We start from the raw sequence: 14,685 nt of genomic DNA on the forward strand, positions 1-14,685 counted from the left end.
TGTAAATATATATATTTGTTCTGAGGCAAATGAAAATGTTGATAATAAATTAAATGACAATCAAGAGATTGAATCATCAAGTGAAAAACAATCTAATATTAGTACAGCTAGTATATCAACTAATAAATTGATTAATGCCTTGAAAAAAAAACAACAGCATAAAAAATTTGATAGTCAGGATTTTGATTTTAATAATAATCAAATAGTTGAAGATGATTTAGAATCTGTTGATAATTTACCAGAGTCAGATGGTGATGAAGATGAAGGTGATCAAGAAGATGATGATGAAGTACAAGATGAAGAAGAAGAAGAAGAAGATTATGAAGATGATGAAGATGAAGATGATGACGATGATGAAGAAGAAAGTAGTGAAGAAGATAGTGAGGAAGATGATGATGAACCATGTCATTTTTATACTCCAAAAAATTGTCAAGAATTTTTAAAACAACATGGACATCAAAAATGTAATAAAAATGATGACTGGTATCAAGATGATCATGGTGCCTATTATGATTATTCAAAATATGAACCACCTGAACAAAAAAAATCCAATACTAATCATCAAGATATAAAATGTCATTGTCATCATATTAAAAATCCAGATAATTTACAACAAGAAAAAGTAGATAAAATAAATGAAGAAATAAAAAATCATAAAAATCGAAAAATACCAAGTTTTATACCTAGAAATTATAAAAAAAAAAATTATAATAATAATAAAATAATGAATAAAACATTGAATGAATATAAAAGTTATGAACAAGGTAGAAATAATATTATTGACTGTAAAGTTTTAAAATCTCATTCATGTTTAATACAAAATAAAAAAGCTGATAATTTTGTTGTTAAAAAAATACCAGAGACAGGAAAAAAAATAACATCACGAGTAAATAAAATAGACGAAAAAATTATTAGCAATAATATGATAATGAGAGAAGATAAATTAAAAGAAAAAAAATGTAAAATAGAAATTTTAGAAAAAACAGAAAAAGATTCATTTCTAACATGGTCATGGAAAATTGCATGTGGTATTTTAAAACGTTGGATAAATGATAATAAATTTAATTTAATTAATAATAATAAAGAAAATAATGAGGAAAAAAAAGACAATAAACAATTAAGTAAAAAAAAATCTTGTGAAAATTTAAAAAATAAATTGTCTGTAAAATCATCATCAAAAATTGATTGTCAATGTTCTGTTGATTTTGAAAATAAATTTACTAAAAAAAATACAAATCCAGTATGTACTACAAAATATTTACCAACTCAAAAAAAAATGAATGATAAAATTAAATGTGAATTGACATGCTGCAATTGCTCAATCCACACAAGTCATGAAAATTTTTATAAGCATAAACCAATTAATTCATTTCATGAAAAAAAGACAAAATTAATAAATAATAATTATTGCACTTGTTGTTCAACATCTAGGAATTTAAAATTAAATGCTGGAGATCATTATTTACAAGATGATAATCATTTGAAAAATAATAATGTTAATTGTTGTTGTAACAAGATAAATAATAAAGGTGGCTTTAAAAATATGATTTGTGTTTATTGTGATAAACATCAGGACCAGTGCACTTGTGATGATTCAATTGAAACATGTAAACATTGTGAATTATCAAGAGACATTTGTCGTTGTTCATCATGTACCATGTGTTCCATAGTTAATTCATCTGATGACATGAAAATAACAAAAATAAATCAAAACAAAAATGCTGAAATAAATAATGATCATTCAACATTACCAGATAATCGCTATTGTCATTGTCATGAAAAATCAAAACCTTATGGATCAGATAAATTGCCATATCAAAAATTAAATATATTTTCAAATGTTATGAATGAATTACGTCAGAAAATAAATGATCGTTCAACTTGTTGCAATGAATGCAGTGAAAATCCATGTTGTTGTAAAAGAAATTATAATTCTAGATGATCTAGACTTTTCATGATTTCATTTAGATAATTTTTTACAATAAATTTATAATTTCAATAATAGATTTTTATTTATTGTTATTATTTTTTATCATGGCAATTATTAATTTAATGATATTTTAATTTTATTTTTTTCAAGTCGATTTAAAGCTGATCAATCCGGAAGTTATCGTTTTCATAATAAGAAAAATACTCATCAATATTAAACATTTTATTTAATTTTTTAAATACCATAATTACGTAAATTTATGCAACAAAAATATTTATTTCTTTTAATTAAAACATAAATCATAACGCGTAAAAAATAACAATTCGCATATTTTATTGCTGACTGAGCATCGAAGAGAAAAAAAAACAAACAATAAATTAACAACAATAATATTGAATAAAATTTAAAAAAATTAATTTCCGGAGAATTGATACAAGTTGTCAGTCGAAAAAACATCATGAACTTGATGAGTCTATATTCAGCAAAAAGAATAGCATTGATATCAAGTAAAAGATTTATTTTTTTATCAATACTACGTTATTTAATTATCAACACACGACATGATATTGTTGACAAAAACAATCGAATAAATATTGTTAAAAGTTATGAGTTATTGAATTCTTATGATTATATTATTATTGGAGGTGGTACAGCTGGATGTGTTGTTGCAAATCGTTTATCTGAAAATGATAATATCACAGTATTACTGTTAGAAGCTGGTGATGACGAGCCATTATTATCAGAAGTACCAGTTATTTTTCCAACTCTTCAATTAACAAAATTAGACTGGAAATTTAGAACTGAAAAATCAAATAATTATTGTCGTGGTATGGAAAATGGTGTGTGTAATTGGCCAAGAGGAAAAGTCATTGGTGGTAGCAGTGTGTTAAATGCAATGTTGTATGTCAGAGGCAACAGAAGAGACTATGACACATGGGAAAAAGCTGGAAATCCTGGATGGGGATATCGAGATGTATTGAGGTATTTTAAAAAATCAGAAAATATAAATATTGATGAGCTAAAAGGATCTGTATATCATGGGCATGATGGACCATTGAGTGTAGAAAAATTTAGGTAATTTATATCAAATTAAATATTAATACTTTATTTTTTATTTAAAATACATAATTAAATAATATTCTATTTTATTATTTAGATATCATGCACCACTTACAGATTATTTTCTATCAGCAGGACGTGAAATGGGTTACAAAAATACAGACATAAATGGAGCACGACAATCTGGTTTTACATATTCACATGGTACCTTAAAAAATGGTCTTCGAATGAGTGCAGCAAAGGCGTATCTTCGTCCAGTATCAAAAAGAAAAAATCTTCATGTATGGAATCATGCAAGAGTAGAGAAAATAATAATTGATGATAAATCAAAAATAGCATATGGAGTTGAAATAAATTGTGAAAAAAAAAAATATATTATTTATGCTGGTAGAGAAATTATTTTATCAGCAGGATCTATTCAATCACCACAATTATTAATGCTATCTGGTGTTGGAGAAAAAGAACATTTAGATGAAATTGGAATTAGGGTTATTAAAAATCTTCCAGGTGTTGGAAAAAATCTACAAGATCATGTTGCTATTGGAGGAATTAATTATTTAATTGATCCACCAAAAGTATATGATGAACTTTATGGATTTTCATTTGTTTTACCAAAATGTTTGACAATTAAATCTATCAAAGAATTTTTATTTAATCATACTGGACCATTGTATGCATTGCCAACATGTGAAGCCATGGGATTCATCAACACAAAGTAAGAAATTCATTTTCAAATAAAATTATTTTATATTTTTTTTTAATCTTTAATTTTTTTTAATTTTAGATTTACAAATTATTACAAAGATTATCCTGATATTCAAATATTATTTTCATCAGCTTCAGACAGTACTGAGGGTGGCATTTATGGTACACAAAATTGTGGATTAAAAAGTGATATTTATGCAAATAGTTATGAAAATATTTTATATCAAGAATCATTTGTTGCTGTACCACTTCTTCTTCGTCCAAAAAGTCGTGGTTTTATAAAACTTCGTTCATCAAATATCAATGATTATCCAGTGATTGTACCAAATTATTTTAGTCATAAAAAAGATTTAGATACATTGATTGAAGGTGCAAAGTTCATTCATAAAATGAGTCAAACTAAAATTATGAAAAGTTTAAATGCACGACCAAATACAAATGTCATTCCTGAATGTGCTGAATTTTTATTTTTATCTGATGATTATTGGAGATGTTTAGCCACGGTTTACACATTGACAATATATCATCCAACTGGTACATGTAAAATGGGAAAAGTAAATGATCAAATGGCTGTTGTTGATGCTAGATTAAGAGTTCATGGAGTTCAAGGAGTTAGAGTTATTGATGCATCAATAATGCCAACTATTGTCAGTGGCAATACAAATGCACCAACAATTATGATTGCTGAAAAAGCTGCTGATATGATTAAGCAAGACTGGACCATTATTGATAATTATTATCCAAATATTTTTGTCAATCATAGTATGCCAATTGGAAAATTAAAAAATAAATTTAACAAAAAAAAATATTGGGATATTGATAAAGTTATCACGAGAAGAGTGTTGGCATTTAGAATAATGAAAATGACGTATCGACGTAAATATAAATCAATTATTTAAATTAATTTATTATTTAAAAAATTTATCTTTAAAATATAATACGAAATTTTAAAATTTGATTGTCTATTTTTATTTTAATTGATAAAGGTTTAATTTATTATTTATCTTCTTGGTTATATAAATTTAAAATATAAATTTTGTGACGAAAATAGTTTACGTTAAGAAAGTATTGAAAAAAGAAAACACAGACGTTGACAAGTTGTCTTTGTGAGTAGATAAATATTTTTTTTTTATTTCAAAAATAAACACAGGTAGATTTTTTTTGTGTCATTAACTAATCAGCAACTAACTATACACAAGAAAATTCTGGCAGTCTGTTGGTAACACTCGTTAAATGCGCATATATTGTCAACACATTGATAAATCTTTTCAACGTTTTGATAAATTATTCAGCTATTAAATCCTCCAGCATGATCATCTTGGAGAATAAAATCGTGAGTAAAATAATTTATTTATTTAATTAATATTTAATTTATTTATTACTTGATAAACTTAAAGAAAAAAAAAAACATGTAATTTAATAAAATGTTGTGACAACATCCAGCCACAATTAATTATTAATTTAAAGTAAAATTTTATTAAATTAATTTTTATATATTTTATTTTCCAGAAGCTGTTGAGTTTGATTTTTTTGATAATTAATATCAACAAATCATGTGCTGAAAATTATCCTGATGAATTTTGTTCTTTGGAGGTCAAAGAAATATCACCAAATGACAAAAATACACTTGCAAAATTGTCAACTGGACAAATTAATTTTGCAATAAATACACTTGATAAAACAGCTTCAATTGTGAGCAAAGAAAATATTGTATTGAGTCCTCACAGTATTTATGAAGCTTTGTTAATTGTTTACATTGGTTCTGGAGGAAGTACCATGAAAAATTTACAAAAAATACTTGGAATTCCTGATGACTTGACTCAGGATGACATTGAAGAATTTTACATGTCAGATTACTGGAAAAAAACATGTTCAAAATATGTGGTAATATATTAATTAATTTAAGCATAAAAAAATGATAGATCATCTTGATGACAATTATTATTAATTAATTTACAGGATGACACATCAATGAGATCAAAATTTTTGGTTGCAAATCGTATATACATGAGTGCAGAGTTAAAAACAAATAATAAAATTCTCAAACGTATCAGTGAAAAGTTTAATGAAGATAATTCAATGTTAGAGTTAAATACAAGAAGAATAAATATCAACAAATGGGTTGAAGATAACACTGATAAAAATATACAAGAAATGATTTCACCAGGTGACATTTGGAGTGGTGCTGATGTTATATTTGTCAATGGTGTTTATATGAAAACAACTTGGAAACATCCATTTGATCCAGCAAGCACAAAAGATGATATTTTTTATGGATTTGAAAATACCAATGTTCGTTATATGTTTCAAGAAAAAAATTATCTTTACAGTGAGTTAATTGTTGAAGAAAAAAACAAAAAAAGTTCTAGTTTTTTAAATAATATAATTGTTTTATTTTTTTGTTTAATTATATTTTTAGAATATTCAATGTATTTGGGCGCTGAAATTCTTGAGCTGCCTTATGATGATGATGACATTAGCATGTACGTTTTTCTTCCAACAAAAACCAGTGATGATGATGATGGTATAAAAAATCTAATTGATCAAATGAAAACTCAACAAGGTATTGTTGAACTTGGTGATATTTTTGTTAATTATAAAATGGATAAAAAAAGTGTCAAGTTGTTATTGCCAAGATTTATTATTGAGAAGGAATTACCAATTGACATTATACTTGATAGTATGGGATCTGGTGATTTAGTTGGAAGAAAAATAAATCCAAATTTAAGCAGATTTACAGAAAATGATATTTATCTCGCTGATTTTGTTCATAAAACAAAAATTGAAGTTGGTGAAGATGGAATAACACCAGATGATCATCATGAGGTTCATACTGAATTTAAAGATAATGGAGAACCTGTTAAATTTTATGCAAATTATCCATTTATTTATTTAATTTTTGATAGATTTACAGAGACAATATTACTTGCTGGAATTTATAGATCTAATTGATAAAATAATTCATTCAATTTGTTTTTTTGTTTTTTTACTCATACTAATAATTGAAATTAATTAAAAATAATAATTATTAAAGAATTACATAAATAATTATATTGTAAAATAATTTTTATGTTTATATTTTTCTTCTTACATAGACAATAAATAATAAATTTTTTTCAAGTGATAATAAATAAATAAAATTATTCCAAGTCTAGTTTAATGATATTTCATAAGTCAAATGTTATCGGTGGAAGTCCATCATCTTCTAGTTGCTTTTTCAAAAGTGGTGCTTTTAAATTTTTCGATAATACAACATATGTTTTGGAAACGTCAATTACCTCATTAAAATATTGACGATGCATTTGATGTTTTTCAGCAGGATTTTCACTGCTTGCATTGGAAATAAAGTTGACTCCAGGTGGATACAAACAGTGACTCATTATAATTCGAGTTGATTCTGGAACTGATAATAAGATTAATTATTATTTGTTTATGTTATAATTTATAATTGATAAAAATTATTTAATTTATTTATGCGGCAAAATGAAGATAAATTAAATATAAATAAAATAAATATTTTTTAAAATTATTTTTCTTACGTTCATATTTCATGTCACACATGACAATATTATTAAATTTGATCTCTTTGATGACTGGCATTGTGGGATAGTAATTATCAAAATAAATCCGGTAAACGAAACTTGGTTCTCCATTTATTATTATTGGTTGTTTTGATTGAAGAGTTAATCCACTTTCATATACCTAAAAAAAATAAATAAATACATAATTATTTATTTGTAAATTAAAAAATTTATCAGCTTGTTTTGATGACTTTTATTAAACAATATAAAAACTAAAAAAAATTCTTACCGTAATTCGAAGATTGAAGAAAACAAAAGTCACTTGTAAACACGATGACTCATATTTTGGTGGATATTTTATTGTTATTTCACCATGATAAATTCGATTATCATCAGGAACGTACTTGAAAATTCCTGCACACGGATCTGGCAATTGATAAGCCGTATAGATTTCACATATTGCCAACAACATTAAAAGTAATATGTTCATCTTTATTGATAAATACATAACAATTAAAAAAAAAATACACAGTTGCAATTTATTTTTTTCAGAGCAGAGATGCTTTGCTTCCTGTTCTTTCTTTTCGACTGACTGGAAAACACATATTTTATTATTTAGAGTTAAATTTTTCTTGGTTTCTTTTGTTAAAGAATAATTCAATATTTACTATTTTTAACAAAGGAAAAAAAAGAGGGAAAAAAAAAAAAATATAGAAAAAAATATAATTTGAGGTAAAAAGGAAATAATAATAATAACTCAAATTTCTATTTGTTGTGCTTAAATTTATATGTGTGTGTTGAGAATGTGTGTACACGTTTGTGCGCTGCGCCACTGCTGCGAGCGCCACACTCTCAAACCATCTATATACAAGTCCATTATCTATGTTCAAATTTTGTTTTTATTTATTTTTTTTTTTTTACATGTGACATCTGACATGTGTGTGTTTTTCTTTTTATTTTGTTTATAAATTATTTAAAATTTTTTTTGTGCACAAATGGAGAATAATAAAGTCATTAAAAAAAATAATAAAATAATTAGAAAAAATAAAAATTTATTTCAAATCAATAGAAAAAAATTATATTTTTATATTGATGACAGTGTACATCGATCAGAATACAGACGTCTTAATACACTTATAGAGGTTAGTTTACCGCCATATATTTTAATACATTATTTTTATTATTTTAAATGTAATACTTATCAATTTATTGTTTTTGTTTTGATATTTATATTTCATTGTTCTAGAAAAATGGTGGTATTAATTATAATGACCCTCGTGATGATGCAATAAATTTAACAAGTCTAGAAAAAATTTATTATTCCAAAAACAAAGATAAAAACTACAAGCTTTATCATATTCAATTTATTTATGATTCAGTTGAAAAAAATTGTCTACAAAATCTAGAAGATTACAGGTAAAAAATAAAAAATAAATTTATATTGTTTTATATTGAAATTATGTTATTTAATCCTAGGCTACCAGGCTTTTCAAAGTCAGACAATATGATGATGATAAAATCATCAAGTTCTCTAGATGAAGATGACACAATAACAAGTTCTATGACAAATATGAATAATCAAGATGTCGATGAGAAAAGTAGCTCATTAATCAATGAAAAAAATAATACAAAATCAAAAGAAAAACTTGTTAATCAGCTAGTTATTTCTGATGATGATGAATCATCTGATAGTTCTGTTGATCAAGTATCATCAACTCAATCATCACAAGCATCCAAGCATTTGTCTGGCTGCTTGATATCAAATGGTTCAGTGGAAAGTACACCTATCAATAAAACAGAATCAGATCTAGATGAAGATTCATCAAGTAAACCACAAGCTCTTCTTGTACGAAATCCATTTTTCAAGAAAAAAAATAAACAAGCAGATTCAACAGTTGACAATAATAAAAGTCGTGAAATAAAAAAAGAGATAGATGATGAGGATTCTAAACAAATGGATAATACATCTGACATTGAAGAGAAAAAATATAAAGCAAAAAAATATCCACCAGAAAAACTAGATGACCATCTAGACAATACGGTATTAATTTAAATTTTTTTTAACTGCAACCAATTTATAAATTAATTTTTACTTGTTTATTTATTTTTAAATCAAAATAATTAAAAATTTACTTTATTATCTTAACAGAAGAATGGTGGAGCTGTTTTTAAACAGTCAAAAAATGGTATAAATAATTTATTATTACAACCAGATGAAACACTAAGAAATGATGCTAAATTTGTTATTAATTCAGTTAAAAAAGAGCGACAGGACATTGATAGTTACAAGTATGTAAAACGAATTTATCATTTAAATTAACGAACAATTTAATAATATTTTTTTGTTGTTTTATTTTTAGATTTAAAAATGGCAATTGTGGTGGATCAAAAGTACATAAAACAGAAGTAAAAGAGCTTGATGAAACATCTGAATCATTGGACTTGTTAAATCCAAAAAACAATATAAATAAAAAATTATTATTGATGTCAAAATCTAGTGATGATGAATATGATGATATTGACAATAAAAAAAATACTGATGTTAAAATTAAAATTAATTCAAGTGATTATAAAGATAATATTGATACTGGTGATACACCAGAAGATAATTTTTGTGATAGCATAACTGAAATGTCAACTGAAGAAGTACATAGTCCAGATCTTTTTGGATCACCTGCTTCGATAAATTTATCACCTGTCTGTTCAACTAAAAAATCATCTAAAACAAAACAAGAAAACCATACTTCAAAGCAAGCAAGCACAGATGAAGATCCATCAGTATTTTCTGACAGTCAAGATAAAAATGAAACATCAAAAATTTCTGTAAAAAAAGATGAATCAGTTACTGAAAAAAAATTAAATGATCAACTATCATCTGATGAAGAAAATAACGAGCATATAATAACAAGAAAAAAAATAAATTATCATAAAAATATAAAAGCTAAAATTTCAATTGAAAATGAAAAAGAAAAAATTGTTGCTAATAAAAATCCATTATCAAAATGTTTATCACCAACAAAATCTAATCAAATGAATTGTCAAGATTTAAATGACCAGTCATCATCAAAATGTACTCAACAAAAAAAAGAAACTAATAAACGTTTGAATAAATCACAACGTATGATAGGTAATTGTCTAGCACGAGTAGTTGATGTACCATTGTCATCATCAGAAGAAGAAGATTCAACACCAACCAAACGAGCTCGATATTCTGATAAAAAAAAATCAAGACAATCTGATACTAAGTCATCATCATCATCAAGTGATAATGATAATAAATCTAAAAAATCAAATTCTTCATTTGGTGAACCAATCAAAGGATCATCAGATAATGACAATGAAAATAAACCTTGTTCATCAACAAACAATAAAAAATCATCAAAAAAATCAACAAGTAATCATGATGATTCATCATCAGAGTTTGATGATAATAATACTGAACTTCCTGATGATTTAACAGCTCATCAAGTTTCAAAAATACAACACAATCAAGAAGTTGCTAAAAAATTAAATATAGAAAAAAAATCTACCAAGAATGGTGAAGCATGGTTGGATGGTACAAAGCTATGTTTTTCAACTGATTCACTAGAAAAACGTAGACTTCCAAATGGTGAAAGAAGAAAAGAATTTTTAAAATGGGAACAAAATGAAATGATACGTTTTGTTTATGATAATGATAAATTTCGACATTCACGTTCAAAATCATTTTGGAAACAATTATCTGCTACAGATGTAAGTAAATAATAAATATTTAATTTACTATCACCAATTTATATTTTCATTAATTTAATATTTTTTTATCTACAGTTATTTTCACATCGAACGCCAGTTTCTTTGGTAACTCACTGGATAAGAAAAATATTACAACCAGAGTATATTGAAAACTCTGGATTACCAAAACAAATTAAAGAAAAATTTTTATATGATTCAGAATATCGCAAGCTAAAAGCAATATACGACCACGCTAATTAGAAAATTGATAAAGCAAATTTAATTTTTTTTTCAAATAATAATCACTGTTGATAAATTTTAATTAAAAATTTTTTATTTTAAAAAAATATAAATAAATATACAGTTATTATTAAATGATAACTGTTTAATTTATGATAGTCATACATGAAGAATCATTTTGTATTAACACTGAATAAATGCAGTGAAAAAAAAAAAAGATATTTAAAAAAAAATACTTAATAATTTGTTGTTATCACAATCGTTTGCTTCATGAGCCAATATGACCTCGTCATTAGTGACAAATTAAATAGTATAAAAAAAAAAAACTCATTATCTTTTAATATTAAAAAATATATAGAATAATATTTTTTTAATTTTTATAAAAAAATAAAAAAAAAACAAATGATAAGAATTAAAAAAAAAAAAAGTTAATAAACTTGATAATAAAATAATCAAGTATTGTTGAAATATTTTAGCTTTATAAAATCCTTTAAAATACCATCAGTAGCAGCATGCTTGTATGGGGAAAAAAAAGGAAAAAAAAAATCCCATTTAGCACACCTGCAGGTTCAGGAGAAATACATGTTCTCAGAAATATTAATACACCTATAGTTAAATACATGTACACGTTGCAGACACTTAATACTGGAGTTTCATTTTTAGTTACTTTCAATACGTCGAGTGTAAAACGTGTTCCGACCTACAAATCAGCTGTTAAAATTATTAAAAAAAAAAAACAATCATAATTCAAAATTAACTATCGAATCTATTGTCTAACGTGACTGATAATTTATAAGCCTTGAAGAAAAAAAAAAAAAGAAAGAAAAATATTACCTTGATGTTGTGAAAATGTAATGTAGTTAAAAAAAATACAAATACAAGTATTTTTTTCATTTATTTATGTTTGTTTTTAAATAGATAATTTGATAGTAATAATAATTTTTACGAAATTGTTGTTTAACTGAAGAATTTTTGTTGTAATAATATTGTGTAAATGAGAAAAGTAGGGGATTCATTTGGTTGAAATAAATAAGATGCAAAATCCAGAATCTTGTAGACTTGTATTGACAACAGAACAATCAACATTAAATATAATCGTAAAAACAAAATAATAAATTTAATTTATAATATTTTTGTTTATTTTTAAAGTGAATATTGTTTATTGGTTAATAATGGAAATTTACAATTGTGAAGCACGTAATTATAGTAAAATAATAAATAAAAAAGTTGTGCATGATAAAAGATTAACACTTGTTGAACTTATTGAAAAACTTCATGATGCATTTAATGTTGATGTTGTTGATATTGATTATGTACAAGATTTAATGTCAATGTACAAAAGTAATCCACAAGATTGGAAAAAATATGCTAAATTTGATCGACATAGGTATGATTATCCTTTTTTATTATTAATTTTTTTAAATATATTTTTTTTTCACATTTATGTTTAATTTTTTAACTGACATTTAACTTGCATTTATATAAATTTAAAATAACGGTAATTTTTTTTTTCTGAGGTCACTGTAAACCATCAACCTCGATATAGCAAAAAATTAAAATAAAAAACAGTATACACGTGCGATATTAATGCAAAATAAAAATAAAAAAAATTTAAATTTATTAATTTGCATTTAGTTTTATTTTAGTTTTTTTATTCTTAATTTAATTAATGATGTTTTCATTAAGAACTATCGAGAATATTTTATTGTGAAATATTTTTTTTTTTATAAATGATAATGATTTTATTTGTTGAATGAAATATTATTTGCCGTAGATGAGTGATTAATAAAAGCATGGAGTAATTAAATAAATAATCAAATTTCACAATTATTTTTTTTATCATAAAGAGGTGCAAGAGTTCTTGACAATTGAACTTGATACAATTGAATTAATTTGGTTTAAACAAGAATAAAATAATATTTGATTAAATTAATTTGAATAAACAATAATAAATGACGAATTATGTGATATTATAATAACATCATTGAACGACCTGAATATCGGGTTATCACTTCTCGTATTTTGCAAGACTTGTTACGTATATAAGTAAATTTAATTTTTTTTTTTTAAATTAATTAATGATTTAAAAATAAATGAAAAATAATAGTTGATTTATGGGTTTTCTTATTTAACAAGACTTTAATAATCATTATATTTATTTATTTATTTATTTAACTTTCCACAAATAATTTACTGCTTGAGAATTTTTATGAGCCATAATTTTTATTGTAAAGTGAATGGATTTGTTTATTTTTTAAACAACAATTTTCCTTTCTATTGCTATTAAAAAATATATTGTAAAAAAATTTAATGAAAATATAAATTAAATGCTAATTACATGTAGAAATAAATGAAAAAAAAATTTATTATTAATTTATATAAAGAAAGTAGATAAAAAATCTCAATGAAAATTAACATAAATAATTTTGCTAATGAATTATTAACATTTTGAATATTTAAAAAGCATTTTAATTAATGAATTTTTAATTTTTTTAGATACACAAGAAATTTGGTTGATGAAGGAAATGGTCGTTTTAATTTGATGGTGTTATGTTGGGGAGAAGGTCATGGTTCTGGAATTCATGATCATGCCAATGCTCATTGTGTTATGAAAATACTTCAAGGTGAACTTTGTGAGGTATATAATAATTATTTCGATATGAAATACATAAAATAAATAAATTTTTATGTTGTTTTTAAAATTTTCTCAACTGATTTGCAGACAAGGTACGAATGGCCAACTGAAAATTTAGCAACATCAACAGAGGACAAAGCACTATGTGAAATTGAAAAAAATAATTTGAATTTAAATGATGTTTGTTATATGAATGATTCAATGGGCCTTCATCGTGTTGAAAATCCAAGTGTTGTTAATCCAGCAGTATCATTGCATCTTTATTCACCACCATTTTCATCGTGTTCTGTATTTAATAAACAAACTGGTCAGAGAATTAGTTGCAAGGTCACATTCTGGTCCAAATATGGTGAACGTAGAAATCGGGTAATTTTTATTATTATTTTATGGATTTATTTATTTTTTTTTTAAATTATTTGTTTAATATTTTATTATTTTATAGGAAATACAAGACAGCAGGTTACCCGAGGACAATTAAATATTTTAACAAAAAATTATAAATTTTACTTTTTAATGATACATAAGTATAAAAAAATATTTCTATTTAAAATTACGTTTTGATACTTTTAAAAAATTTTAATAAATAACTATACACATTTTGTTTTATAAAAATAAGATAATTTAAATTCATGTTGACTAAAATTTTTATTTTTTAATATAATTGCTTTAATTCGAAATTTTTATTTTATCATTTTATCAATGACTACCCTGGTTGGAATATTTTTTTTTATTTTATAATAATTGAGTTAATAATTAATAATAATAATTTCAATAAAAAAAAAAATTAACATTTAGATAATTTGGAATAAAATAAATAATTTATAATGCGATTATTAGTATCTTTTATTTTTCCATTACATTTATTTAATCAATACATATTATTT

The 14,685-nt window shown here is 24.1% G+C and overlaps 5 protein-coding genes across 5 annotated transcripts; 4 read left to right on the top strand and 1 right to left on the bottom strand.

Moving 5' to 3' along the window:
- Positions 1-1,572: 1,572 nt before the first annotated feature.
- LOC122847833 (glucose dehydrogenase [FAD, quinone]-like) lies at positions 1,573-4,755 on the top strand. Its single transcript, XM_044145690.1, has 5 exons — positions 1,573-3,004; positions 3,087-3,704; positions 3,774-4,570; positions 4,681-4,699; positions 4,746-4,755. Exons 1-5 carry the CDS (start codon positions 2,388-2,390, stop codon positions 4,753-4,755), a joined length of 2,061 nt encoding a protein of 686 aa, XP_044001625.1. The 5' UTR covers positions 1,573-2,387.
- Positions 4,756-4,920: 165 nt separating this feature from the next.
- On the top strand, positions 4,921-6,646 carry LOC122847834 (antichymotrypsin-2-like). The gene is made up of 4 exons (XM_044145691.1): positions 4,921-5,027; positions 5,204-5,578; positions 5,654-6,023; positions 6,114-6,646. The coding sequence occupies exons 1-4, from the start codon at positions 5,004-5,006 to the stop codon at positions 6,644-6,646; spliced, it is 1,302 nt and encodes a 433-aa protein (XP_044001626.1). The 5' UTR covers positions 4,921-5,003.
- A 198-nt stretch (positions 6,647-6,844) lies between these two features.
- Positions 6,845-7,875, bottom strand: LOC122860884. Its single transcript, XM_044164933.1, has 3 exons — positions 7,505-7,875; positions 7,234-7,396; positions 6,845-7,097 (listed from the first exon to the last, which is right to left on the bottom strand). The coding sequence occupies exons 1-3, from the start codon at positions 7,721-7,723 to the stop codon at positions 6,862-6,864; spliced, it is 618 nt and encodes a 205-aa protein (XP_044020868.1). The 5' UTR covers positions 7,724-7,875; the 3' UTR covers positions 6,845-6,861.
- A 592-nt stretch (positions 7,876-8,467) lies between these two features.
- On the top strand, positions 8,468-11,573 carry LOC122860882 (GATA zinc finger domain-containing protein 13-like). Its single transcript, XM_044164931.1, has 5 exons — positions 8,468-8,631; positions 8,692-9,256; positions 9,365-9,504; positions 9,576-10,947; positions 11,023-11,573. Exons 2-5 carry the CDS (start codon positions 8,720-8,722, stop codon positions 11,185-11,187), a joined length of 2,214 nt encoding a protein of 737 aa, XP_044020866.1. The 5' UTR covers positions 8,468-8,631; positions 8,692-8,719; the 3' UTR covers positions 11,188-11,573.
- A 758-nt stretch (positions 11,574-12,331) lies between these two features.
- Positions 12,332-14,286, top strand: LOC122860883 (cysteine dioxygenase type 1). The gene is made up of 4 exons (XM_044164932.1): positions 12,332-12,553; positions 13,663-13,804; positions 13,889-14,167; positions 14,244-14,286. The coding sequence occupies exons 1-4, from the start codon at positions 12,339-12,341 to the stop codon at positions 14,277-14,279; spliced, it is 672 nt and encodes a 223-aa protein (XP_044020867.1). The 5' UTR covers positions 12,332-12,338; the 3' UTR covers positions 14,280-14,286.
- The last annotated feature ends 399 nt before the right edge of the window (positions 14,287-14,685 follow it).

Source organism: Aphidius gifuensis, linkage group LG1 (assembly GCF_014905175.1).
Source record: "Aphidius gifuensis isolate YNYX2018 linkage group LG1, ASM1490517v1, whole genome shotgun sequence".
Lineage (NCBI taxonomy): Eukaryota > Metazoa > Arthropoda > Insecta > Hymenoptera > Braconidae > Aphidius > Aphidius gifuensis.

Bases quoted from the DNA above. Each gene is read 5' to 3' on its own strand.
- LOC122847833 (XM_044145690.1), top strand. From the start codon at position 2,388: ATGAACTTGATGAGTCTATATTCAGCAAAAAGAATAGCATTGATATCA. The intron at 3,005-3,086 runs GTAATTTATATC...TTTATTATTTAG, and splicing joins TTGAGTGTAGAAAAATTTAG to ATATCATGCACCACTTACAG. The intron at 3,705-3,773 runs GTAAGAAATTCA...TTTTAATTTTAG, and splicing joins ATGGGATTCATCAACACAAA to ATTTACAAATTATTACAAAG.
- LOC122847834 (XM_044145691.1), top strand. From the start codon at position 5,004: ATGATCATCTTGGAGAATAAAATC. The intron at 5,028-5,203 runs GTGAGTAAAATA...TTTATTTTCCAG, and splicing joins TCATCTTGGAGAATAAAATC to AAGCTGTTGAGTTTGATTTT. The intron at 6,024-6,113 runs GTGAGTTAATTG...TTATATTTTTAG, and splicing joins AGAAAAAAATTATCTTTACA to AATATTCAATGTATTTGGGC.
- LOC122860884 (XM_044164933.1), bottom strand. From the start codon at position 7,723: ATGTATTTATCAATAAAGATGAACATATTACTTTTAATGTTGTTGGCA. The intron at 7,397-7,504 runs GTAAGAATTTTT...TATTTTTTTTAG, and splicing joins TCTTCAATCTTCGAATTACG to GTATATGAAAGTGGATTAAC. The intron at 7,098-7,233 runs GTAAGAAAAATA...TCTTATTATCAG, and splicing joins GTGTGACATGAAATATGAAC to TTCCAGAATCAACTCGAATT.
- LOC122860882 (XM_044164931.1), top strand. From the start codon at position 8,720: ATGATGATGATAAAATCATCAAGTTCTCTAGATGAAGATGACACAATA. The intron at 9,505-9,575 runs GTATGTAAAACG...TTTTATTTTTAG, and splicing joins CAGGACATTGATAGTTACAA to ATTTAAAAATGGCAATTGTG. The intron at 10,948-11,022 runs GTAAGTAAATAA...TTTTATCTACAG, and splicing joins AACAATTATCTGCTACAGAT to TTATTTTCACATCGAACGCC.
- LOC122860883 (XM_044164932.1), top strand. From the start codon at position 12,339: ATGGAAATTTACAATTGTGAAGCACGTAATTATAGTAAAATAATAAAT. The intron at 12,554-13,662 runs GTATGATTATCC...TAATTTTTTTAG, and splicing joins GCTAAATTTGATCGACATAG to ATACACAAGAAATTTGGTTG. The intron at 13,805-13,888 runs GTATATAATAAT...ACTGATTTGCAG, and splicing joins TTCAAGGTGAACTTTGTGAG to ACAAGGTACGAATGGCCAAC.